Source organism: Grammomys surdaster, unplaced genomic scaffold, assembly GCF_004785775.1.
Source record: "Grammomys surdaster isolate TR1022 unplaced genomic scaffold, NIH_TR_1.0 239, whole genome shotgun sequence".
NCBI classification, from domain to species: Eukaryota; Metazoa; Chordata; class Mammalia; order Rodentia; family Muridae; genus Grammomys; species Grammomys surdaster.
Genome location: NW_021604684.1, coordinates 3,645,385 through 3,672,779, shown reverse-complemented (window position 1 = coordinate 3,672,779; position 27,395 = coordinate 3,645,385). Strand labels below are relative to the sequence as shown.

At 42.8% G+C, this 27,395-nt stretch overlaps 3 protein-coding genes across 3 annotated transcripts in view; 1 reads left to right on the top strand and 2 right to left on the bottom strand.

Moving 5' to 3' along the window:
* The window catches only part of Cep76 (centrosomal protein 76), a 25,169-nt gene extending 19,000 nt beyond the window's left edge, over positions 1–6,169 (bottom strand). Inside the window, exons 1-4 of the mRNA XM_028774226.1 lie at positions 5,946–6,169; positions 4,833–4,988; positions 2,851–2,923; positions 1,898–2,122 (exon numbers count right to left, since the gene is read on the bottom strand). Of these exons, the coding sequence (XP_028630059.1) occupies positions 1,898–2,122; positions 2,851–2,923; positions 4,833–4,988; positions 5,946–6,008 (517 nt within the window). The 5' untranslated portion in view covers positions 6,009–6,169. The remainder of the gene's footprint in view (positions 1–1,897; positions 2,123–2,850; positions 2,924–4,832; positions 4,989–5,945) is intronic.
* A 237-nt stretch (positions 6,170–6,406) lies between these two features.
* On the top strand, positions 6,407–19,668 carry Psmg2 (proteasome assembly chaperone 2). The gene is made up of 7 exons (XM_028774319.1): positions 6,407–6,555; positions 8,798–8,969; positions 10,652–10,710; positions 12,780–12,898; positions 13,581–13,754; positions 17,911–18,031; positions 19,380–19,668. Exons 1-7 carry the CDS (start codon positions 6,499–6,501, stop codon positions 19,470–19,472), a joined length of 795 nt encoding a protein of 264 aa, XP_028630152.1. The 5' UTR covers positions 6,407–6,498; the 3' UTR covers positions 19,473–19,668.
* A 6,648-nt stretch (positions 19,669–26,316) lies between these two features.
* Ptpn2 (protein tyrosine phosphatase non-receptor type 2) overlaps positions 26,317–27,395 on the bottom strand; it is a 64,187-nt gene continuing 63,108 nt past the window's right edge. Inside the window, exon 10 of the mRNA XM_028774276.1 lies at positions 26,317–26,683. Coding sequence (XP_028630109.1) covers positions 26,662–26,683 — 22 coding nt within the window. The 3' untranslated portion in view covers positions 26,317–26,661. The remainder of the gene's footprint in view (positions 26,684–27,395) is intronic.

Here is a 27,395-nt window from a genome sequence, read left to right as displayed (position 1 = left end):
ATGGGGCTGGAGAGGTGGCTTAGTAGCTAAGAGCAGTTGTCCTTGCAGAGGACTTGCATTGAATTCCCAGCACCCACATGGCAGCTCATACTTTTCTGTAACCCCAGTTCTAGGGAATCTGAATGCCCTCTTCTGACCTTTGTGGGTACTACACATGTAGTCCACAAACACACATGCAGGGACAATACCTAAACACATAAAACTTAAAAAACAAGCAAAACAAATGTCAACAGTAATCCTCAAATTACATTCAGAATTCAGCTCCAGAAATGATCACAGTATTGTCTATAGAAAACTGAAAGACCCAGGGCAGAGGAGATGGCTCAGTGGAGTATGGCAGAGGAATACGTGGAGCACGATCAAGCGGATCAGAGTTCAGATCTACAGAACTCGCATAAATGCCAGATGATTGTGGCATCCTGCTTATTATTCCAGCCTCAAATGCGTATACATGTGCTGGCACAGGATACATACTCACACACTGAGACAAAAAAAAAAAATCAAAACAAAAAACCCTAAAAGAGCAAACAGCCTGGAGCTAGCGGCTAATCCCACTGACATTTGAGTCTTCATGTATAGAGGAGTATATGCAGGGGGTGCATACACCGCAGCACTTGTGTGGAGGTCAAAGGACAATTTGCAGGAGTCAATTCTCTCCTTCCACCATGTGGATTTTGGGGCCAAACTCAGATCATTAGGCTCACAAAGCCATAGCGTTATCTGCTGAACCATCTTGCTAGGCCTCCATTAACATTTTTATAGGGAGGGAAACAAATCTACAAAGGGGCAGGGGATATAGCTCTGTGTGTAGAGTGCTTTGTTTATTATGAACAACAAGGCCTTGGGTTTGACCTCATCACCACACAGGCCAAGTGTGTTGGCACATGCTTAAAATTCCAACACTAGATGCATCGGTGTGGGCCCTACGTAGACTCAGTAGCTTAAGGTCATCCTCACCTATACACTGATGCAAGGGCAGCCTGTGCTACATGAGACTATATCTCAAGAAAATAAAGGAAAAGGGTAAAAAAAAAAAGTTTGAAGCATCTTTTAAAGGCATTTAAATTATTTAGGACACTTCTGCAACTTTGCTTGCTTTACGGCTTTAGGTTGATGACTTTTGTTTTCTGTTTTTGAAACACGGTCTCCCTATGTAGTCTAGGCTGGCCTCCAACTTGCAGTCCTCCTGTCTGAACTCCCCTCTCTTGCCTCAACCATCCCCCAGCCCTTCAAGTGATAAGATTATAGACATGAACCACAACCAGATTCAAACTTTGACTTTTACATTATAAAACTAGGTGCAGTGGCACACACTTGTAATTCTAGTACTTGAAGGTACACAAGCCTACGTACAGGAGAGGCAAAAGCAATTCCCTACAAAAATCATCAATTAATATAGCAAAAAGGAGTCAGAAAAAATTAGTGAATAGCCGGGCAGTGGTGGCACTCACCTTTAATCCCAGCACTTGGGAGGCAGAGGCAGGCGGATTTCTGAGTTCGAGGCCAGCCTGGTCTACAGAGTGAGTTCCAGGACAGCCAGGGCTACACAGAGAAACCCTGTCTCGAAAAACCAAAAAACAAACAAAAAAAAAAATTAGTGAATAAAGGGGAAGCAGAAAAGAGCTCATTTAAATAAAAGATAGCATGGGGAACAAACAAACAAAACAAAAACTAGAGATACTCATCTACCATACTCAACCTCTCTACCCCCCACAAGGACTCACTACACAGACCAGATTAGCCTGGGACTCAAAGACAGACCTATAGTGTCCCGAGGCTGAGATTAAAAACTGAGCCACCAGACCGGGGGTTACAGTCTCTCTTTAACTGAAGTTGTGGAAGTCGGTCTACAAGGAAGAGCAAACACATTTAATTAGATACCACTACTGTCTCTTACCTAAACTTTCTCTGTGAACTTCAAGCAAAAAGCCGTCATGGAAATCAGGCTCACAAGCGCAGGGTACAGGTTTTGAGCGAAAACGTTGGTTCCGATAATGCAAACATAAAGTGAAAGTTGAACAAATTTGTCCAGGCAAAGGCTCAGGTTCTTGCAGATGTTCCAAGAAAGCTTTTCCACCCAAAACCTGAAGGTAAAGATACCTCCGTGTTGGATCAATATTAGCTGTAAAGTGCAGCAACATATGAGGAGACTGCCGAGTAACTGAACATGTCATCAAGACATTACAAACAACTTGTCAGAGATAAGGACAAGAAGAAAAAAACAATCAACAACTTCACTACAGAGCAGAATCACTTGTGTGAAGGAAGGAAAAATACTTAATAAGGTACTCTTTTCTAAGGGAATTAAGGTAATGGCCAGGTGTACCTTTGCTTCTTAGCTGTTTATAAAGCATATAATCACCTCTTCAAGCCAGCTTAGACAGTAAGAACCAACTTAGTAACTGTATTTGTCAGATAATCATTTTACCATTTAAAAAAACTAAGATTCAGGCTCATTTTTTATGTTTTTGAGACAGGGTTTCTCTGTGAATCCTCGGCTGTCCTAGAACTTTATTATGAAGACCAGGCTCACCCTGAATTCACAGAGATCTAACTACACTGCCTCTGGGGTGCTAGGATTAGGTGTAAACCACCAAAGCTGCCCTTACAGCTTTTATAATATATATCATTAAAACATAAGAAATCAGTGCTCCCGGATTTGGACCAACAGGACCAGATAGTAAACCTCATATATTTCATGCAAAACAGCATCAAGGTTTTATATTAACCAATGACAAATTTTAAGTACTTCACTTTGAAAAGAAAAACTTGAAATATTTATCAAATGCCAAATACTACCATATGTCCATTACCAAGTTTATGTTGAAAATATATTATGTATATACATACTTTTTTTTAATGTTGACTGCTTATCAAAACCAACAGTTTGCTTTGGAGAAGGGAGCTCTTGATCAACATTATCCTGGAAAAGTAGGAAAAAAATACAAATTAGAAAATTAAAAAAAAAAATTCCTAGCTATGAAAATTGCAGTGATAGAAAAAAACACTATAGGATCAACCTCCTTCAAAAAGCCTTCTGTCCTAGGAAGGGGTGAAATCACACTGCCTCCAAAGCAAAAAAATAAAGATAAAACCAAATCAAAGCCTTTATTTTTCTAGCCTAATTAAAATGAAAATACTTATATCAAAGAGATCTAACTTGTAAAAGTCTAATATGAAGGGATTAAATTGTCTCTACGTCTCGCCAACCACTAAATGTTAAAATCATGCAGACCATGCTGGCCTTAACTAGAGAGCTCTGCCTATCTCTGCTTCCTGAGTGCTGGAACAAATGGCATGAGATGCCAAGCATGGCCTTAAAAAACAAACTGATACCTTAAATCAGGCTAACCTTCCTTCAAACTCTGTACAGCATCTGTCTGAGTATGGTGGCACATGCCTTTGCTTCCAGCACTTGGGAGGCAGAGGTGGGTGGATCTGTGAGTTTAAGGCCAGCCTTGGCACACAGTGAGTTCTAGGACAGCTATGGTTATACAGTATTGCTGTCGCTCCCTTCACATCCACCAGAAGAGGGTATCAGATCCCATGGTTATGAGTCACCATGTGGTGGCTGGGAATTGAACTCAGGACCTCTGGAAGGGAGGTCAGCGCTCTTAACCACTGTGACAACTCTCCAGTCCACCATGAACTGATTTTTAAAAAGTAACATTTATGCAGCAGAGGCTGTTAATAGGTCAGTTTTTTTTTTTTTTTTTTTTTTTTTTTTTTTTTTTTTTTTTTTTTTTTGGTTTTTGAGACAGGGTTTCTCTGTGTAGCCCTGGCCATCCTGGAACTCACTCTGTAGACCAGGCTGGCCTCGAACTCAGAAATCCGCCTGCCTCTGCCTCCCAAGTGCTGGGATTACAGGCATGCGCCACCACTGCCCGGCCAATAGGTCAGTTTTTTAATAACAAATAGGTTTGCAAACCTCAAAACCCAAAAAAGGCTAGTGTATTAACATACTCGATTCTCTAGCGTATTATGAAGTCCGTCCTATTTTTAGTAGAATATTACTCCTGTATTGAGGTCACAGTTTTTCATTATTGCCTCATTTTCAAAATAAGGCCTACTTACTAAATGCACTGGGAAATAGCCCATTACTGACCTATTTGTACAGAGAAATGAGGGGTTTTTATGTAGCCAGCTCTTTTCTTATAGAATTTCATAATTGTATTTGCTTTAAAACAGACCTAACCTAAATAAATTAGCAATATACAGAATAGCAGAAGTTTCTGTCATGTCAGAGGAAGACATACAGTGTCCAACAGCTCCTGTCTCATGAGCCCTATTTGCCAACTCATGATGGGGCCAACTTAAAACCTCAGAAAAGGAGCCAGGCAGTAACAACAAATGCAAGCCCTTAGTCCCAAGTCCCAGTATTCAGGCGGCAGACAACATGCTATCTCTGTGAATTTGAGGCCATCTTTGGTCTATAAAATGAGTTTCAGGCCAGCCAGAGCTACACAGAAAAGCCTATCTGAAAACACAAAAAGCACCAGAGGTAAAAACATTACAGAGGGGCAGAGATGAGTCAGCAGCTTAGAGCACTGTTGCTCTTCCAGAGGACCTGAGATCAACTCCCCTAACATCTTGATGGTGGCTCATTCCAGTTCCAGATGATCACAGCCCTCCCCGAACACTGTGGGCACCAGACCTACATGTAGGCAAAACAGTCATACATATAGTCTTCTTAAAAACTAAGAAAAATGGCTATTACTAGACAGAATGAACTTCTGGTAGTTTTAAGAAAGGCCACAAGTATGGACCCTGTAAATTGTTAGACACAGGCAAATATTCACACTTTCAATTTGTTTACCTAGAAAATTACTCACAGTCACAAAATTAAGTTCTTTCATTACATCATCAATGATTCCTCGACGTCTGAGAGCTTTGATCAGATCTTCTGTGGATAAATGTTGTTGATCAGGTGCTAATTCTTCTCGTATAGTCTCTGCAAGAATTTCTCTTATTCTGCCATGGACATCCATCTATGGAGAAAACCCATATTACAATTTACAAAATTATGCCTGGTGGTGGTGGTGCATGTCTTTATTCCTAGCACCTGGCAGGCAGAGGCCTGCGAGCTCTAGGCCAGCCTGGTCTATAGAGTTCCAGGAGAGCCAGAAAAAAATACACAAAGAAACCCTGTCTCAAAACAAACAAAACAAACTAACAAACAAAAAAAAACAATTTACAACATTATAAAGCAGTTAAAAACCACTTGTAGAGTTTTGGGCTTCTATAACTACAGATACCGAATGCCAATAAAATTGAGCTTTTTAAGAGGTGAAACTTTTGAGCAACATACTAGAAGCAATCTCAACTGGTTGGTTATCAACCTTTATTGCCCGCAAATAATTCAGTGGAAACAATTCTTTAGAGAGGGAGTGGAGGATAATCAAAAGAACATACACCTGGAAGGAGGCAGAACAAAGAACGAGTTGTTTTCGGCTTTCTCGCATAGTCAACTTGCAACTCTAATTTGTCCGTCTATTTCCTTGCCCATACGATGGAAAAAACGAGACCGTTTTGGGGATTCGACAAAAGAAGCTAGAGACTCTGGGACAAACCCTGGCGCACCAACACACCATAAAGAGGCTTTATTACTTCAGCTTACAGCCAGCAGTTGAGTGCCGCTGGGAAGTCTCCTGGAAGCCCCGAGTTGGGTAAACGCGTTGTCAGTCATTTGAGCGCCCTGTCTTCCATAAACTTCTTACTGCAACCGGGGTTCCTGGCGTAAAGTAACCCCAAACATCTGGCCTCGAACTACTTGTACTTGGACATCTGGAAAGCGGCGGGACCGCCTCTGGTTCACAGCGGCTCTCCACACTGGCTATAGAGCCTTCAACGCTCCCTTGGGTCTCACACCGGACCGAAGCTTACCCGCCCGCGCCCGCTCCACCGCCCTGGCTCGGCTCCGGGGCCGACCCGCCCGAGCTCCTCACCTTGCTCAGCTGCTGGTGGATGAGCTGCTTCAGCTCCGAGGCTTTCTCCGGAGGCAGCGACATACCTGCGCTGGCGCCTCGCGGCCGCTACTCTCCGCCTCACACGGTGCAGCCGCGGAGCCCGTCGTCCCGGCCGCGCAGCATCAGTGGCGGGCGGAGCACAAAGCGCCGCGACCGCGTCAGACTTGGCAAGGCGGGAACCCGGCAGCCGCGGCGCCACAACTAACTGTCTTCAAACCGTGCGGACTGACAGACGCCGGGGCTGGCCTGTGAGCTGCCTGATCCACGCCGTCCACCGCGCCGCCTCCTCGAGGATCCCGAACGCGCGATCTCCACGTCCTCCGTCGCCAGTTCTCGACCTACATCCCCAGGGAGCGCCGCCCGCCGCGCGCTCGAGCCTCGTTCTGCGCTGTGCGCAGGCAGCGCGCCGGACACCTACAGGACCCGAAGGACCCGAAGGACCCGGGGCGATCGCGAGTTCCGCCTTCTGTCTTAAGGAGGTGGCCTCGCTGTCCCGGACGGCGCTCGAGCTTCTCACACGCCCACTGCAGTCATGTTCATTCCCTGCGGGGAGTCGGTCCCCGACCTAACGAACTTCACACTCCTGATGGTGAGTCTCTACTTGAGTTGACGCTATCGCCACCCCAACCCAGGAAGCGCCACCTGGCCTTAGGAGAGCCGGGCACATGTTTCTGCTTCGGGTTTCAAGCCTGAAAAGAAACCAACCAACCTGGAGGTTATCCCTAGAAGCGGCTGTCTAGTTAGCACCTTTGTCAGCGCTATCAAGGCCTGTCTGCTAGCTGAAGCCTTCGTTGCCTGTCAACTGTAATGTTTGTAGATTGCAGATACATTGCATATAAGTCGCACTGGGGGAATTCCTAAGTTTTATTCGTGAAAGTGTTTTTATGTAGTTTGGGTCAGTATTGATATAGGCCATCAACTGCATTAGAGAGCTGATCGTAGCCTAACAGGCAGTTGTGGAATTAACCTTGTTAAGTCATCCCGAGGTGCTTGTCATCAGAGTTTACAATGTAGCTAGAAACACGTGTATATCGGTAAGAGCAATAAATAAGACAGTCGTTTGGAAAAGAGAAAGACTTGAGATCATGGACCCGAGGAAACTGGGTGTGCTTTAACCAAGCCTGTATTTCCAGCACTTCCACTCGTGAGGCTGGAAAGGCATCTATAGAGCAGCCTGAAGGAGACCTGTCCCAATAAATAAGCAAATCAACAAGAACAACAAAACTTACGGGGAGGGGGCTAAAGGAATAGCTCAGTAATTAAAACCTGTATGGCTTACAGAGGATGGAATTCTTGCAGACTCACAATGGCTTATAACCAGCTCCAGGGTCCCTCACACCCCCTTCTGGCCGACGAGGGTACTGGCACTCACGTATGCATGTACTCAGACACGTAATTTTAAAACGTTTTTAATTTTTAAAAAAGTTGACAGGAGAAACACAAGGGCTTTTGATCTTTTAGGAAAATCAGTGACCAAAAAGATGGGCTTAGGATGCCCTACTGAAAAATGGATATGTAAAAGAGAGACGCATAATCCTGGAATACTACAAATTTAGAATGACCTGTGGTGAGAAAATAGGCTTGAAGCCTTGTGACCTATGAGGCAGCAGAGAATGTATTTTTTTAAAGTAATATAAAAGGAGACAGAGAGGGGTATCTCTTATTCTAGTATCAAGCAAGTAAGGCATAAAGTGTTCATTTAGGAGTGGCAACACATAGATGATCAGGTGGTTAAGCAGTTAATAGTGAAATGGTGAAAAATGCCTCTTGGAGGAGTGGTCAAACGAGTGGAGAGGAGGCGGTAAGCAGTGGCTCTCAACCTGTGGGTCGCGACCCCACCACAGGATGACCTAAAACCATTGGAAATATCAGATATTTACATTACCATTCATAACACTAGCAAAATTATAGTGATGTAGTAGGAACAAAAATAGTTTTATGGTTGGGGTCACCACAACATGAGGAACTGTGTTGGAACCACAGAGGTAGAGCATATGTGTTCACAGATTAACTCAGAGGTAAAGTTTATTTTTACACAGTAGTGGACAGCTGTTAGAGAATTTTAGCTCTGTAGACTCCTGAGAAGTGAGGGTATGATGCATATCAAAAGTACACTTTTAAAAAAAAATAAAAATAAAAATATGCCAGGTGGTGGTGGCACACACCTTTAATCCCAGCTCTTGGGAGGCAGAGGCAGGAGGATTTCTGAGTTCGAGGCCAGCCTGGTCTACAGAGTGAGTTCCAGGACAGCCAGGGCTACACAGAGAAACCCTGTCTCGAAAAACCTAAAAAAAATAAAAAATAAAAATAAATAAATAAAAATACAGGCCAGTTGTTGTTGGTGGTGGTGGTGGTGCAGATGTTTAATCTCACCAGAGAAAGGCAGATCTCTGTGAATTCAAATCTAACCTGGTCTACAAAGTGAGTTCCATAACAGCCAAGGCTGCACAGAGAAACCCTGTCTCTAAAATAAAATAAAATATAATTTTTTAAATAAATAAATAAATAAATGCTGTGGCTCTCTGCCTTTTTCAAGTCTGTAGCCATTTGTCACCTACAGTAAGCCTTTCTTTCATCACCCTACTTATGAGTGGTATTCATGCATACACTGTATTCTTTCACAACACTGCTGTCTGACTTACTGTTTATCACAAGTGAACCACTTCCTTGGTAGAATGGAAACTCCACAAGGGCAGAAAGCTTTGTTTTATTTTGTAAAACAACCAGTGTCTTGCTGTGTGCCTGAGCAGAAGCATTCCATACTTTTGCTATCTAAACTTAAAAGTACTGCTAATTTTGGTGATTCATAGGGCATATCTTCTTTATTTCAGCCAGCAGTATCTGTTGGAAATGTTGGCCAGCTTGCAATAGATCTGATTATTTCTACACTGAACATGTGTAAGATCGGTTATTTCTATACTGATTGCCTGGTGCCAATGGTTGGAAACAATCCATATGCAACTGAAGAAGAAAATTCAAATGAACTCAGTATAAATACTGAAGGTATGTCTATGGCATGTTTTCCTACTATAGAGTATTAACTTATTTGAGATAGGGTCTCACTGTATACCCCAGGCTTTTTTGGAACTTGTGGCCCTCCTGCCTCTGCCACCTGAGTACTGGAATCACAGGTGTAAATAATTGTGTCCAGCTTTTAAACCGGGAATAAACTCTCAGGAACAAAGTACAGTGACACTATGTATAAAATGCTATGGGCTACACTGTGCTAACTTAAAGCCATAAGTAGGGGCTGGAGAGATGATTCAGTCTTAAGAATACTTGCTGCTCCCATCGCCACTCATAACCATCTGTAACTCCAGCTCTAGAGGATCAGAGATCTTCTGGCCTCCATGGGCACTGCACTTAAGGATGTGTATATAACTTAGTTATACACCACCAAGTTGTTTTTGTTTTGTTTCTTTCTTTCTTTCTTTCTTTTTTTTTGGTATAGTTTTTCCGAGACAGGGTTTCTCTGTGTAGTCCTGCCTGTCCTGGAACTAACTCTGTAGACCAGGCTGGCCTGGAACTCAGAAATCCGCCTGCCTCTGCCTCCCAAGTGCTGGGATCAAAGGCGTGCACCACCACTGCCCGGCCACCACCAAGTCTTTTAACTTAAAAAATTAAAAAGAAACTATAAATCAGGCATGGTGGCACATTCTTATATTACAGCTGCACAGCAGAGTTGAAACAGGGTGATTGCTTGAACAGACTAACCTGGGCACGTTGTAAGACCTGTCTCAAAACAACAAATAAAACAAGCCCTAAAGGAAGGAAATACAGAACAGTAACTGGAAAGGGCATAGAGCTTTTTATGTTTTTCCTTGTGTATGTTTATGCTTGTGTGTTGATACATTTGTTATGGGAGCGTACACATGTGTGAGAGTCTGGAAGTTGACTTCGGGAAGTCTTCCTTGATCACTCTGCACTTTATTCATTGAGGCAGAGTCAAGTAAACCCAGAGTCCAAAGATTCAGCTAGTCTGGCTAGCCAGCTTGCTCCAGAGATCTCTTGTCTTCACTTTCTGAGAGGTGGAATTATAGGTGAGCCACCACATCCACCATGACTGCAAATACATGGTGTATTAGTCATGGTTCTCTATATCAACAGAACTGAAAGAATGAATATGTACATGATATATTAGAGTGGCTGACAAGCTGTGTTCTGGCTGGTCCAACAAGGGCTGTCTCAAAGAAAAGGTCAAGAATCCAGGAGTAGTTCAGTCCACGAAGCTAGACACTCTCATATCAGCAAAGGAGTGCCTCAGCAACAGGATAGATGAACTTGCCAGCTAGAGTGAGGGCAAGCAGGCAAAAAACAAACACTTCCTTCTTCCATGTCCTTTTATGTGAGCTGCCACCAGAAGATGTGGCCCACATTTAGGAAGCATCTTCCCACCTCAGACAATCCAGTCAAGAAGATCCCTCGCAGGTATGCCTAGCTGCTCGGGTTTGAGTTGATTTCAGATATAGTCACGTTGACAAACAAGACTGGCCGTCACATGTGTGTTCTAAGGATCTAACTCTGATCTTCACACTTGAACACCAGCCCTAAAAGCCTGTGTTTTTATTGTTGAAAGTATTTAAATACAAAAGCTCTTGTAACTCAAATATAATTTGTCATATTAATAATCCCAACTTAGCAACTCGTTCACTATATTGTATCCTGTGATTTCCTTCTCTTTGTAGTGTATTCCTTACCGTCAAGAAAGCTAGTGGTGCTTCAGCTGAGGTCCATCTTTATTAAGGTCAGTACGCCCACTGTTCTAAGTTTATTAATATATGCTGACAAAGGAGTCAAGACTAAAGAATTATTTCTATTATATTGTTTTATACACTTAGGAAAGGGCTTGAGTTAATAAAGAATTTCATAACATATCAGGTATGTTGCTATCATTTCATTTTTATACTGAAAGGAATAGTGGATCAATCATGAGTTTTAACATGTTCTCTGCAGGTAACTCTGCAGAAAAATTTTGAGATGTAAATCATTTATCAAAACATATTCTAAGCCAGGCATTGGTGGCTTTAACCCATGCCTTTAATCCCAGTACTCAGGAGGCAGAGGCAGGCGGATCTCTGAATTAGAGGCCAGCCTGGCCTGACAGAGCAAGTTCTCGGACAGGGCTACACAGAGAAACCCTGTCTTGGAAATTCTAAAAAAGCTCTAACCACCATTGCTCAATCATACAAAAGTACTGTCCTCACTCTGCCCTTCCCACAGCAATACCAGCGACTGTCTAAACCTCCCTTGAAACCCTCAGGCTTTCCATCTCAAAATGGATGACTACATAGCCCTTTACCAGGGTCTGGGAGACTCCCTGGCTGATAAAGTAGTCTCTAGCCCCATCTATCTGCCTGTTCTCTGTAGCTACACAAAGCAAGAGACTGCTTAGGAACATGGCCATGATTAGGGGTTCTGCTGGTAGCTGCTCTGCGTATCCAGCCTCCAGGCACACTGCACCTGTGGTGCTCTTCAGACACTATCTGTTCAGGAGGTCAGAAATTCAGAAGGTTCTTGTTTTTGTTATTTGAAACCAGAGTCTTATGTAGCTAGAGTTAGAGTTGACCTCTCTGGTGCTGAGATCACAGATGTGTGATCTCATGCCCTGTTAAGAGTATAGTAGAAAAGTTAACTGTATAGTAGTTTCTTGTATAGTACTTTTTAATTTATTTTACCTAAATATATGGGGCAACAAGTACAAGTAAATTTCTCCCAAGTCATGAGATAGAATATTATCAACCACTCAAGGGCACCTAGTGATACGGTAAATCATCCTGAGGTAGACTGACTCCTAGAGCAGATGTTTCTTTCTGTCTGGCTTCCTTTCCTCAGCATTCTCTGTGAGGTTCATCTGGACCTCACAATAGAGTGCTTGTTTTCTCTCTGTTTGGCATTGTGTGATTTAAGTACAGCAGTATGGCACTAATCCTCTGTTTGATTTTTTTTTCCACAGTGGTGCATATATATTTGTATGTTTGGTGTGTGTGTGTTGTTTTGATTTTGTTGTTGTTGTTGTTGTTGTTGTTGTATTCAGCATTAGAGATTATCCCAAGACCTCAGACCACTGGACAAGTTCACTTGTCTAGTATATTTCATCCTTAAACGTTCACATGGCTTTGAGGAACAAGGACAGGGGCTGGGGCTTGAGCTGAGGAGTAGAGCACTTGCCTAGCACGTATGATGAGATGAGGCTCAGGGTTCTATCCAGTCCTGGGAAAAGGAGCTTACGTTAGACAACAACAACAAGGACAGCCATAACCACAGCACCATTCACAACCCTGACAACATTATTACTGACTGGAATGTCATCCAGTGTATTGTTCTCCCCAGTTATTTCCAAAAGTCTTTTCAGTTCTAGAAGCAATCAAGCTGACATGTTCCGTTTTGCAGTATCCATCCTTTCAGTCGGTGTCTTTAACTGTATTTCCATTCTTCTCAGTACTGATTCCTTTGAGGAATCAAAGCCAGATACTAGATAATCATTACTCTGTCTATCTGATTAGTTCCTTGTGATCATAGTACAGTGATCTTTATAATAAGAATAGCTTGTAGATGACTGTGTAGTTGGTTAAGTACAAGAGAGAAGGGACGTTTTCCTTAGGATAGAGATCTATATTCTTCACAACTTATTTTATGATTGTAAAGATACATTAAATCAAAGTAAACGGACTTGACAGTACTGATCATTTCAGTATCAGCAAATCATGTCGTTCATTGTCTCATGAGGTTGGCGGGGAAAGGGTTACATAGGTTATCTTACACTCGGAGATCTCAATTCATATTTTCTTTCTGCTGTCTCAATGGCATCTGAAGTATAAATCCAAGTCATTCTGTGAAAAACTGCTGGCCTGGGTGGAAAGTAGCGGCTGTACCAAGATCATTGTTCTCTCGAGCAGCCATTCATATCACCGTAATGATGCCCAGCTGCGCAGGTGTGTTCTTGCCTTTGTTATACAGTGGTCACTTGTTTATCTAGTGTATTTAAAGAGCAGTATATCCTTTCCTAACTGGAATGGGTAGGTAGATCTCAGCTCCTGAGACCAGCAGAAGGAAGAGAACTTCTTATGGCACAAGGATCAAACCAAAGCTTTCTGCACAGCGAGTGCTGCTGCTGCTGCTGAGTAAACTACTCTCTGCCACTACATTAAATAGAGGCATTTGAGAGATTAAACCAACTTTATTTATTTCCCTGTATGCAACCATTTGTAGTTGTAGAAATCCTTTCAGTATCCTAGTATGTCAGTAGGATCGCGTTTGTGCATGGTAGAGAGGCATACACATGCTGTAGATCAAACCGAGGTTGTAGAGGTATGTTATGTATAGAATAGAGTGTGTGGTGTGATTGTGCTGGAGATCAAGCCCAGGGCCTTGCACACTCCAGACAGACACTCTACCATGATTCCCCAGAGTGAGTTCTTAAATAGTAAATGAGACAAAATTCATTAGAAATAGAAATAAAAGCTTGTATATTTTATCACAGATTTTATAAAATATTATATGGACTGCTCTCATCATTACCCTAAGATTTGACTTTTGTTTTGTTTTGCTTCATTTTTTGAGACAGAGTTTCTCTGGTATTTGTATTTTTTAAAAAACATAATATGATTTTTCTAGTACTCCCTTCCGATATCTGCTTACACCTTGTTTGCAAAAGAGTGTTCAAAATAAAATAAAGAGCCTAAACTGGCTAGAAATGGAAAAGAGTCGGTGCATCCCTGAAATGAGTGATTCTGAATTTTGTATTCGAATTCCTGGAGGTGGAATCACAAAAACACTCTATGATGAAAGGTAAGTTTCTCCATTTCTTTCTCACTGTTGATTTATACACAGAGTCTCATGAAGCCAAGCTGGCCTTGAACCCCTGATCCTCCTGCTTCCACTTCCCAAATGCTAGGATTGCAAGCCACCATGCTTATTTGCTTCCTTCCTCTCTCCCGTTTCTGTTTGTACTACAGGCTGGCCTTCAGCTCACTGTAATGGCCCAACCCATGATCCTCCTGCTGACCACTCAAAGTACTTGAACTAAAGCAAGCACTACTACCCTGATTTATAATTTCTGTCCTTTGGATAGTGGTTAATCCTTTATTAAACAATTACTGAGGAGAAAAAACTTGTCCTTTGCAGTTTGTTTTCTGCAAGTTTTACAGCTTTTGTTTTTGTTTGCTATCTTTTTTGGTAGTTGATATTTTTTAGTGGTACATTCTGATTCTTTTCTCTTTTTCCCTTTGTGTTTTATACTTGTTTGCTGTTCAGAGGACTGAACTCAGGATATCATGCATGAGTTCACACGTGCTTCCACTCTGCCTCTGAAAAAGACTTCTAGGCTTTCTGTAGAGATCCTTCGTAGTTCCCCTGCTGATTACGCACGTACCTACCTCCAAGGTATCTAACTGGAACTTAACACTAAGATCAGCTGTACTGCGTCCCTTCAGCACACTGTCAACACGTTTTGTCTTTATTTACTGCATGCACACTAACATGACTTTATAACTGTTTTAGATGTATATACAGTTGCTTTTGGTTAGTCTATGAACTATAAACAGAAGGTGTACATGAAAGGAAAGGTGAGAACTAGAACACTATCATATTTCTCTCAGCCTTTCTTCTTGCAGATTGACTGTTACATGCATCCCATGTCTGCTGTCAGACTCCTGGTACTGCGGGTGCTAACCAGTGTTCCTTGCTTTATCCGTGCATCCCCTCTTTCTCATCCTCCATCGAGTGCCTGATTAAGTTCATGGATAACAGAGCCGTGGCTATGAAAGGAAGATGCTGCTCACAGGAGGCTTCCATTGACAGCAGTGTATGTTCTGGTCTACACTCTGCTGTGAAGAGAGATCAAAATGAGCACCATCCTGTGCTTCCTCAAAAATAGACTTGAGTGAGCCGGAGCTAACCATAGACAAACACATCTCTTCTCTGCTATTGCTCAGAGACATTTTAATAAATCTGTCTCACTAGACATAGTGTCACATGTCTACAGTCCCACATTTTGGAGACTGAGGCAGAAGGATTGACAGTTCTAAGCTAGTCAGGGCTACATTGTGGGACTGTCTTAGAAATCAGTGGACCTTCAGCTTGGTTGCTTTTACAGACCCTGGTGGAGTCATTGTACCTCATACTGTAATGTAAATAATAGCAACGTGGACACTGCCTGTGGGGCTTGGCATTCCCCTGTGCTGCCTATGCCTGATTCACTGCAGATACACACACCTTTGCTAGCCACGTGAGTGAAACAGTTGACGAGCTGGAAGCCTAAGTGACTTGCTGAAAGCTGTACAAATAATAAATAGCAGAGCTGGAATTCAATCATGGCCTCTAACCCCAGACACCCCACTTTGAGCTCTTAATCTCTTCCCTAGCAGGGTTAATCCCCATGGTCAGTGGCATGTTAGAGTTTATTTATAATCAAAACATTAAACTTCCTTGTTATGTATGGATTTTTATGTTTTTGCCCCCCTTCCCTGAAGTAGGGATTTAACCCAGGTCCTCTGCAGGAACTTTACCACTGAGCCACATCCCCGGCCCCTCCTGTTTGCTATTTTGAAAAACATTTACGATTTCTCTCCTAAATACTGTATGAGCATTTCAGTTTGTTTTTCTGCAACTCTGTGTGTGTGTGTGTGTGTGTGTGTGTGTGTGTGTGTGTGTGTGTGTGTGTGTTTGTGTGTGTATCTCTCCATACTTACATATCCTTGCTTTCTCTCCTTCCTGAGAATGTACTCTATTCCTAGGACATTCCTTTCAGCTGTTACTTCCTTGTCTGTCACCCACTCAGCCGTTGTCTGACCAGAGCCAGGAAGCCCTGTGGTCTACGTGTTCTCTGGTCTGCCTGGGCAGTCAGCAGCTTTGAGTTATTCTTGTGCCTCATTTGGCCTGTCTTTTTTGTAGCCTAGATACGTGTATCAGACAGCTGAGAGTCCTGTGGCAAAGTAGGATGGCCCAGATAGCCCGGGACAATAGAAACATTCCCTCTCACAGTTGTGGAGTAGCTAGATCCTGTTCTTGTAGACAGTGTTGTTTGTGTCTATACAGCAAAGTTCTCTCTTGATGTACAGCCATGATCTGCCTTATCTAGGATTCTCCTTTTATGAGCTCACTGAGCCTCAGTTACCCAATAAAGACCCTTTCTCCTGCTTCAGTCACAGCATGATGAATTGTGGGAAGGAGCGATTCATTCCATAGCATCTGCTTACAGTCTCATAACCTTCTGTCCTGTGTGCTCTGTCCTGACCAGCTCTGCTCTCCCCTCACAGCATCAGCAGGTAGTGGCTGCCAACAGTCCCCAGATAAAATCTGTCAGGGATTTTATCCAGCACTTGATTCCTGCTCCTTAACAAGCCACCGAAGGGCTTCCACAGTCTCCACCTGACTCCTTCTGGGTCCTCCATCCACTCTGCTCTCTGCCCCGGTAACTGTTGGCAGGACAGTTCTTTGAAGGGTGTCGCCCTCCTGCTCTTGTTCTCTTTTCTTGTCCTCACTTCTACTTTGCAAGGGTTTGCTCTCAGTTCACCTCTTCTTGTATACTGATGCCTCTGCACATGGGGCACCCCTCCTTGTACACTCCACTCTTGCTTCTTCACAAGTCAGATAGAAGCCCAGATCAGATATACTGTCCTCTTAGTAAAAAAAAAATGAAAATTTGACATAAATAACTGCTTTTAGATAATGTCCAACAGGCAGCATTTGTCTGTCATCTCTGAAATGCCCTGTAATTGCCCTAACTTTCTGTTGTCAGCTACCATGTGGACTGCAGCACAGCAGGGACAGGATGAAAAGTCTCACAGTCTGCACAGCTGACGGACGGGAGATGAGACAGGGAGGCTAAGGTGACTTGAAATGCAGGCAGAAAATCAGAAATAGGATTGTGGTTCTAACGTTCTGCTCAGGCCTCGGCATTCTCAGCCACAGTGCAGGGTGAAACTTCACAAGGCCAGGCTTCTTGGTAGATCAGTCTGTCAGTCTCTGCCTCTTTCTCTGGTGCTTTTTATGTTGTTTCTGAGACAGATCTCACATAGCCTAGACTGACCCCAGCTCAGCAGCTTTCCTGCTTCAGTCTCCACTGTGCTAGGATTGCAGTGTGTGCCTCTGTGTCCATGGAGGTAGGGCCCCTGAGTCTTCGAGAAACTGTAGAACCCAGAAGGAACTTATTCAGCATATCTGCTAAGTGAGACAGCAAGAGTTTGAATCCTATCATTCTGTTTTGTTCCTGTGATTCCAACTGATTCATGAATGAGGATGGAGACTGAAAAATAAAATTTGCAGATGTCAATAAATAGTGAAGGTGTACTGTTCACACCTTTAATCCCAGCACTCAGGAAGCAGAGGCAGGAGGATCTCTATGCATAAGGTCAGCCTGGTCTACAAAATGAGTTCCAAGACAGACAGAGGTACATAGAGACCCTGTCTCAAGCAGAACAAGTTATCTGTAAGGAATAACCTCTCTTCTCGCTACTGTTTCATTCTCTTCCCGTTTCCTTCCACTGCTTTCAATTGTTAAGAGTGGAGCATGGGCTGGTGTTTCACACCTGTAACCCCAGCACTTGACACATGGAGTCAGGAGGATCAGGAATGCAAGGACAGGTCCAATGAGGGAACAAGTTTGAGGCCAGTCTTTGCCACATAAGACCCTGTTAAGCAAGATTGTTCATTTCAGTCTCTTTGCTTCTGAAAAACCACTCTTAGAAAGTAGGCTTTTGAAGTAGCACAGAGCATGTCTCGTGTTAACAGCTAAGCCTGTAGAAAGGCTGGCTTTTCCTGAGAATGAGTGAGGTACACACTTGCATATTCCCCAGGCTGCAGAATGTATGTAGGACAATGGGAGGTAAGAAATCTTAGGATGTCATGTCTTTTCTTGGCCAACATGAGGCAGGTTAGCTTACACACTACTGTAAGCATCTTGTATCAGGAGAAAACAATGAATTGTTCTTTTTATTTCTTGTAGCTGTTCTAAAGAAATCCAAATGGCAGTTCTGCTGAAATTTGTTTCAGAAGGGGATAATATACCAGATGCAGTCAGCCTTGTGGAGTACCTCAATGAATGGCTTCAGATAATCAAACCATGTGTAAGTTTTACTGCAGCGTAAGTCTCTGTGCTATTCACTATGTGCCCATTACTCGAATTATGTATAAAGTAGGCTAAAGAGGTGAAAGTTTGTTCAATAAATACATATCTCAGCATAAGCTTTAGTTTGAGCCCAACTTTTGAAAATAAGTGAGAACAGCTAACTAAGCTGTTACCTCATGTTTGGTTAAGGCAGATTTGCATACAGGAAAATGCTAAGTGCCTCAGTGTGCTCTGTACACAGTACAGTAATTGGGATGGGTTTGGTTTGGTTTGGTTTGGTTTGGTTTGGTTTGGTTTGGTTTGGTTTGGTTTGGTTTGGTTTTTGAGACAGAATTGCTCTGTGTAGCCTTGGCTGTCCTGAAACTCATTCTGTAGACCAGACTAGCCTTGAACGTATAGAGATCCACCTGCCTGTACCTCCCAAGTGCTGTGATTGAAGGCATGGGCCAAAGACACTGCCACCCAGCCTGTTTTGTTTTGTTTTGTTTGTGTGTTTTGTAGTTTTGATTGGCTGGTTGTTTTAGAGCTTGCTATGTAGACAAGACTGGCCTCGAATTCAGAGAGATCCTCCTCTCTCTGCCTCCCAGTGCTGGGATTAAAGACATGTGCCATCACAGCCTGCCCCTAACAACTTCTTGAAAGAGTAAACCAGACTTGTGTACAGTTGAGTGCTTTAGGGTATTACAGTATTGCTATGGCCATGTGAGCAGTACCATGGCTCTCTAATAAGTTGTAGATCATTGTTCCCTGCCATGAAACGGATGGTATAACCTGGAGAAATGAGCCTGTCGGCCCTACAGAAGCACCAAGGCCAAGCATGATATTGCATGCCCTAATCACAGCACTTGGGCAGAGGTAGGCAGACTAATGTGAGTTTGAAGCCAGCCTGTCTACACAGAGAGTTTTAAGACAGCAGAACTTTATGGTGAGATCTTGTTTCAACCCCCACCCCCAGCCCAAATCTTCAAGTTACTTTTTTTTAAATACCCCCCCCGACACACACACACACCCCACACACACAGACACTTTGTATTTGATGGAGAAGGTCTTATGTACCACAGCTGGTACACCAACTGTATAACCGTCTGCCTCCGCCTGCCCTTTTCTGGCACTGCTGGAGACCCTGCCATGCCCACCCATGTTCCTCTTGAATTTGAGTTACTTAATGCACTTTATTTGTAGCTATTTTGGCACATTATTGAGGTAAAACTTAGAAACCTATTATTTTATATGAGGACAGAAACTGATAGCTTTGGTTTTCCTAATAATAATAACCAGCTACAAAAGAGACCAAAAGAGAGATTTGTCAGTGAGACTAAAGATGAAATATCTTCCTGTTGTTACAGAGTGACAGCCCCACAGCGTCTGCCTTGCCATGGAAGATCCCCAGCTCTTGGCGGCTGCTCTTTGGCAGTGGACTTCCTCCTGCACTGTTTTGATGTTTTCAGTTTTTCCCTCGTCCCTCAGAGATCACAAAACTGGCTGTTGGGCATGTGCTGGACAGAATTTTGTATTGCCCGGGATGTGTTAGAAGTGCTATAGAAAAGAGGTTGTAGAGGTTGTTATGTTTGTTATATATAAGAAATGTAAATTCTGTACAATAAACTTTATTTTCTAAGTGGTTTTATCTGAAAAGTATCCCTTTTTGAATCAGTACTGTATTAACTTTCTACTTCTGCTATAGTAATTATCACAAGCCTAGTGGAACAGAGGTCCTAGTTTGCTTGAGAGGTCAGAAGTCCACAGACCCTTACAAGGCTGCAATCCAACTGGTGTCCTGAGACCCTCGTTATTCTGATAACTAATACAGTGATGTCAGGCAAAACTAGGAAGGGGAAAGGCTACTACTTGTGAAACCAAACAAATTCTTTTTGTGTGTGTATAACCCTGGCTGTCCTGGAACTCACCGTGTAGACCAGGCTGGCCTCAGAGTTCTGCTGCCTCTGCCTCCAAAGTGCTCGGATTAAAGAAAGATGTGTGCCATAGCTGGTGTTTGCTACTTTGTGATTTGTTCTTTCCCCCTGCACCCTGATCTCATTACTTTCACAATCGCTCCTCCCAGTTTCCAGCCCAGCCCCTTCAAAGGTTTCTCCCAGCCAGTCCTCCCTCAGTTCCCCAACAGTCTACTTAAACAGTCCCTCCTCCCAGTTTCCCAGTACCAACATCTCCAAACTATAACAACTGTTCTAGCCTATCTGCTCAGCTCAGCTTCTCCTTGCTTAACTATCTCCTAACAATGTCTTTTCCACCAACTGCCTCCTCTTCTCACTCTGCTAGCCCAGTTCCCTTTCTCAGTTGGGTTGTTGTTGTTGTTGTTGTATATCTGATCCTGTTCCCAGAAATCCAAGAGGCAACCAACACTGAAGGTCATAGGGACAAGAAGTTCTAACAACTAAGAATTCTTTTAAAATGACTTGTTTGTTTGTTTGTTTTTGGAGACAGGGTTTCTCTGTATAGCCCTGGCTGTTCTGGAACTCACTCTGTAGACCAGGCTGGCCTCGAACTCAGAAATCCGCCTGCCTCTGCCTCCCAAGTGCTGGAGTTAAAGGCGTGCGCTACCACTGTCCAGCTGCAACTAAGAATTCTTAAAGGGACCACTAAGGCCAGATGCATAAGACAGTCACACTACAGCATGCCATCTGGTCAAACTAAGCAATTCTTAAGAAAATTTATTAGTTCTACGCAATGAACATCAGAGTTCCCAGTTTCATACAGTAAACACTAACAGGCCTAAGTTAGTCTACTCCTGATCGAACAATAGTAGACAATTTCAGTATCCTGTTAATCTCTTGGTATGTCATCTAAACAATGTCAATGAAGAAACTTGGGAGTTAAACTACATGATAGTCCACATGGACTTCACAGATAACTTACAGACTTCCATTTAACAAAAGGAATACACCTCTTGTCAGCAACCTGTGGGACCTCTGATTATATTCCATGCTACAGAGCAAATCTTAACAAATACAAAAGAATTGAAATTATGAGAGCTTAGTGTAAAAAAAAAAAATAGTTCTCAAGTCCAGCTTGATGGGTAACGGTTCTTGCTGCCAAGGCTGACAACACGAGTTCAAGTCCCATGGAGCAGTCTCTCTGCTTGCCTGAAAAACATGGCAGGTCTGCCATGCCCTTTCTGGCTGAAGGCTTTCAAATGTAGTGGCCATTGTAAGTATGTTAGGAATATTTCAGAGCTCAGAACAGCTCAGCCCAGATTTGCAGACAGTGGATTCCATGCCATTCTGAGCTATGGCCTGAGGAGAGCCATCTGTGTTTCTCAAGTGGACTGGGTGAGGTCAGGATGAGAACTGAAATCTGGCCTGCCTTCTTGACCCAGACACATAATGAGCACGTGACAAGTGTCTTGACTGTGTCATTCCTAGTTAGAGCTCAGTAGATTCAGGCAAGATGAGTTCTGAGGGCACAGGTGTCTGTCAAAAACTCAGTTATCCTAGATGCAGACACTTTACCCTACCAATGCAGGGCTGCTTTTCAGTTTTAAGAAAAAGATTTTTTTGTTTTTGTTTTTTGTCTTTTGTTTTGTTTTTCGAGACAGGGTTTCTCTGTGTAGCCCTGGCTGTCCTGGAACTCACTCTGTAGACCAGGCTGGCCTCGAACTCAGAAATCCACCTGCCTCTGCCTCCCAAGTGCTGGGATTAAAGGTGTGCACCACCACTGCCCGGCTTAAGAGAAAGATTTAGAAGTCACTGATAAACCTTCCAGCCTCCTCTAAAGCTTGCTATGGAATAGCTCAGGATTTGAACCTAACTTTCCTTACTGAGAAGAGAAAGAGTGGAGTGACACAAACACTTAAGCCAGGCATGGTGACAAAAGCTTATAAAATCAGCACTGAGGAAGTGGACACCAGAGAGCAGGTGAGGGTCAGCTTCAACTACATGGACAGTTTGAGACCAATCGGGGCTTCATGAGATCCTGTCATAGAAAACCAATGAGAACCTCAACAAACAAAGCTCCACTGAAGGCTTTCAGACAAAATTGAATTACATGCAGCTCAGGTTGCTCAAGCCCCAGAGAATCTGACATCTTCTGGGCATGTGCGCTCTCTCTCTCTCTCTCTCTCTCTCTCTCTCTCTCTCTCTCTCTCTCTCTCTCTCTCTCTCTCTCCCAATTGTTGAACTATAAGCAATAAATATAGTATAAAAATTTCAAAAATAAAACATATGTAAAATGTTCCCTAGTCACCCTTCCTGTCAGGTGCCCTCATGCAAAGTGACATACTTCCAGGGTTTCTCTGTAGAGCCCTTGCTGCCCTGGAACTCACTCTGTAGACCAGGATAGCCTCAAACTCAGAGATCCACCTTTCTCTGGCTCCCACATGCTGGGATTAAAGGTGTGTGTCACTACCACCTGGCCAGAAGACGGAAATTTTAAAACTCAGGAGTGATGGCACGTATCTAAAACTTGTGGGATAGAATCAGGAGGATCAGAAGTTCATAGTTATCCTTAGCTACATACCAAGTTTGATGCCAGCCTGGGCTACAGAAGACCTTGTCTCAAAACCATAAACAAAAAGAAACATTTTGTTATTTATGATGACATGGATGGAGTAGGGGACATTGTGCCCGGTGACATAAGTCAGGGCTAGCCAAACACTGTGGGGTCTAAACATGGGACCAGAGCAGCAGAGATTAAAGTGGTGGCAGCCAGGGGGCAGGTGTTGGGAAGAAAAGGAGGCCTCAATTAGACAGGAGAAATGGTTTTCTCTGAGATACACTGGATATGATGACTATGACCATGTATCGTGCTGTGTACTGCTGAAAGTAAATTTCAAGTATTCTTAACATAAAAATGAGAAATAGTTGAAATGATAGATACATAATTGGCTTGAGTTATTTATTCAGTTTTCATGAATTATAACCTCACTTTGTATCCCATCAATATAAATCAATATAAAGTTATCAGTTTACAATTAAAGTAGAAAAAATTAGTAATGACAGACCCAGACTCCTCAAATTCAGTAAGGTTTCAAATGGTTAATATTTTCCAATATGTTTTTGAAATGAAATGAAATTTAATTTCCCACATCCTTGTGTTTGTGGCTTTAGACTGTGTCAGATGATTCTCAAATGTGTGGTTCCCTCATCTTCCCCTCCTCTCTACTCTTGACATCTGTGTACCTCCTGGACATGGGGGCAGGCACCTCACAGTCGTCCTGCAAGCTGTGCAGCCTGCTCCTCCTTGGTCTTGTCTTGCACAGGTCTTGGGGAAGTCCTGGGGATTCTCATTGTATTCACACCTGAGAACAGCTGCCAACCTGCACCAGTGCTGGTCTAGGCCACCATCATCTCTTTTCAGAGTGGTCTTGTCCTGATTCCATTTCATTCTCCTTTTCTTTAAGTCAGGGTCTACATCAAAGAGTCTATGTAGTCCTGGCTATCCTGGAACTCATATGGACCAGACTGTCCTTAAATTCAGATCTGCCTGCCTTTGCCGCCTGTATGCTGGAACTCAAAGTGAGTCCCACCATGATGAGCTCAGAGTTTTTATAAAATACATTATTAAAACATTCTCCTACTTTCTGTGGAAAATCCCCCAAAGCTAAACTCCCCTTGAAGGGAACGGTGGTGGATCTGAGAGGTCTGATCCTTGAAGGGTCTTTCTGAGCAAAGACAGAAAGAGAAGTGGGAGGGCCCTGAAAGCCAGCATGTGGACGGGCTCAGCCTTGATCTTGAAGAGCCATCCTCAGTAGTTGTCAGACCTATACATGTGAGGAGCATGTATAGGCACTGGGTGGATTGCTGGTCTGCAGGACACAGAGTTTAAATGTCTATAGAGTAAGAGAAGCTGGCAGGGAAAGGCAGCTTGTCATTACTGCAAAGTGACCTTCTGAGGAAGCATGCATGGTCTACGGGGGAGGAGGACATGAGCCCTGCCTACATGGGTCTTTGCTTTTATTAAGAAAGTCTCCCCATGTATCCTAGGCTGACCAACTTAGAAAGTACCTTAGGTTGGCCTTGAACTCATTGGTGTATGTCACCTTGTCCCAGCTCAAGGGGAATAACACTATGGTGCATGCAGCATACATAGGTTTTCCTGGAATTTATATATGTGACAGTGCACTACAGGTATAGTATGCACCTGTTAAGGGCATTCACATATTCATATCAAATGATCATGTTTAAAACTAAATCTGATGTCCTGATGGCTAGTGTTTAGTGAGCATCTATTTAGACTGAGTGCCTCCTGTGTACAGTAACCATTGTCTCCTCCAGCCTCTCCTCATTCTCATCCATGACAGCTCCCATCTCCCCAACAATACCAATTTTTTCTGTCAGCACTTTTTTTTAATGTGTCAGAAGACTTTTAATAGGAACTCAGTTTCTATTCAATAAACTCACATTTTAAAATGTTTAACTTTAATGCCTGTGGTGGCACGTCTTGAAGCCCAGCTCTCTAGAGAAAGCAGATCTCTGTGAGGCCAGTCTGATCTACAACAGTGAGTTCTAGGACAGCAAAGACTATGTAGAGACCCTGTTTCAAACAAAAAAACCTAATTAAAAAAAGTAATCTTAATTTTAACCTTTTGTTAAGAAACAAGGTTTATTCTGAAACCCACAACAGCCTTGAACTCACTTTGGTCTCTTGCCTCAGTCTCTCGAGTGTTGAAATTACAGGTATAATCAAGGTGTGAGCCATCAAACCTGGCTGTTATACCAAAAAAAAAGAAAAATTTAGATGTGGTTATGAGTATTTTGCTTGCATGTATGTACATATGTGCACCAAGGGCATGCCTAGTGCCAGCAGAGGGCAGAAGAGAGCACTGGGGGTCACCTGGAACAGGAGATATGGACAAAGTTGGTTGTTGTTACATGGTTGCTGGGAACTGAACCTGGAAGTCAAGAAAGTAGGACACACTCAGAGTCCTCCTCAGACCTTCAAGAGTGCATGCTTCCACCTACTCCACATACACACACAAGCTAAGGTGGAGAAGTAAGGAAACACACCGATGCCAACTTCTGGAACACCCATGGGAAGCTGTGCAGAGGACTGGTATAAATAATGCAGTAGACCTTACGTGGGGGAGGTCTCTGCTGTAAACCACACCATAATGAAGCTTAAACCGAGAGGGACAGAAGGCAACAGTCGGAGTACAGGATTAGCAGTCTGTACACAAACCGAGCACAGAGCCTAAGTAGAGGAAGTAGGAAGGACTTTCAAGTTTACAGGGAGGCAGAGCAAACAGAATAGGGGAATATGGGTCATGTTCAATGTGGAGGTTAAGGATCCAGTTAGGATTTAAGGTTTGTAGCTCTGAAGCGAGATCTGGCCTGGGGTTTAAGATATTGCATATCATCAACTTCAGTGTATGATCTAGCCTTGTCCAGAGAAGAGGTCATCCACAGTCGGCATGTTAAAACCATAGAGCCAAAGATGGGGTCTTTGGAAGCAGAACTGAGTGGGAGGAAGCCTAGGGAAGCCTAGAAGTCTGAGGAGTACAGTCTCATTACCAGAAGCTGCAAGGGGCTTATATGACTATAGTGTATCTTTTAAGGCCATTTCTGGGGGTGAGGGGCATGGGATGAGGACCAAGAGGAAGGAGAGTGGGTTAAAGGGCAATTCTTCTGACACTGGGAAGACAGCTTGCTGTGCTACTCTGGGGAGCTGTAAGCTTTTTAGGAAGGATAAACTTGACATACATGTAACAAAACACATAAAGCAAATCCTCTAAAATTTTCAAGGATGTCATAGGTATGTTTATAAATGGTGAAATTGTGATACACTACCTGAAAGTACTGTTGTGTCAATACTGAGTGGTTTGAGTCTCTCCAGCTATCAAGTGATACAGTCATCTAACAATCGATTGAAACACACTTAACACCCAACACTCGCTGTGCAGATAAATGGGACCTAAGCCAGAAGCCACAGGCAGTAAAGAACCTCTGGCATCTTTACATAAGGAAATGCTGGGAATGCACAATGTCCAACACAGGACCACTGTGAAGTTAAAAGCCACAAGGTTCTGTTGGACTCACTGAATTGAATGCTGACCACAAAGCAATACTATTTAAGTATCATAAAACTGATGTTTTCCTAAGTAACAATGGCAGTGTTGTAACTTTTCTGTTGTTGATTCTGCTAGCCAGTATTACTTAGGATAGTAACACTACTGAAGGGCAGCCGAAGCCAAGTGACCTGTATTTTGAACTGATTTCAATTTCAATGCCAAATTTTAGCTATTAAAAAAAATGGAGTAAACCCATGAGAAAATATTCACTATTTAAATTGCAGTTGTCCTGAGATAACATACGCACACACACAAACCAACACAGTCTATTTAATAAAAATATTTAATGCTGCCAAAAAGTATAAAAATACATTAGGAATGGCAGTACAATACAAAGTAGTCTCTCCTAATTTATTTCCTTTACATCTTTCTACATTTCATACACGTTAAAAAACAATACATCAAATTAAAGGGTTTGCAAGTCTTCTGCTGGTGGCGTTCTTCATCCCCTGGATGTAAAGCTTACTTTGTAAACAGACAACTTGTGAGGCAATCTACAGGGTTAGCAAGCCTCCCTTTAGTCTCCGGAGTGGGCTTCAGGTCTTGCTTTTGCACATCAAAGGTTCAAATTTTATAGCTGCAGAATAGTCTCAAGGCATGAACATTTAGGTGTCTGTCAATCTTGGCCTAAAACATAAAATAAGAAGTCATCTATTCAATTCATAGCACCACACACACAGATGTACATAGATACAAACACGAAAGAACTGACACTGAACTAAAAAGTCAACAACAAAAAAAATCATTCCAACATGGCACAACCAATCACACCAAGTGCTTCCCAAAATGGTGGGTTTCCAAACGGAAGCAGGGCCGTGAGTCAGACTGGTCTGAGGTGCCGTGACTCACGTCTTCAGTAATTACACACTGAATCTTTTAGGCCATCCTGTTTTACTCAAGAAATGACCTCTACATAATATGCTAAGAGACAGACAAATTTAAAAAAATAATGTAGCCACAAGAAATAGCAAGATTTTATTTTATGAGCTAGACTTACCCATACTTTGATTTCAATGCAAAAGTCTAATCCAGTTTGGACAACCACTGTAACACTGCTAGAAACAGTTTAAATATAAACGTTGTACATAAGGTTGGCTTGTACCTCTAAATCAGATTTCCAGCATTTATATTTTCTCCTGAAGGAGAATACTAATGACTATAACTACCAAACTAAGAAAAACATGACAGTTCAGTGCAATTAAATGCTAAAGGGGGGAGGGTGCATTTAAACAAGAGAGAGCCAGGGGGAACAGTAGTCTTTGCTGATATTTCAATTATTTGCCAGTGGCCAAACTTTTTGGGAGATTAAAGATATTTCCATTTTTGTACCAATCTCCAG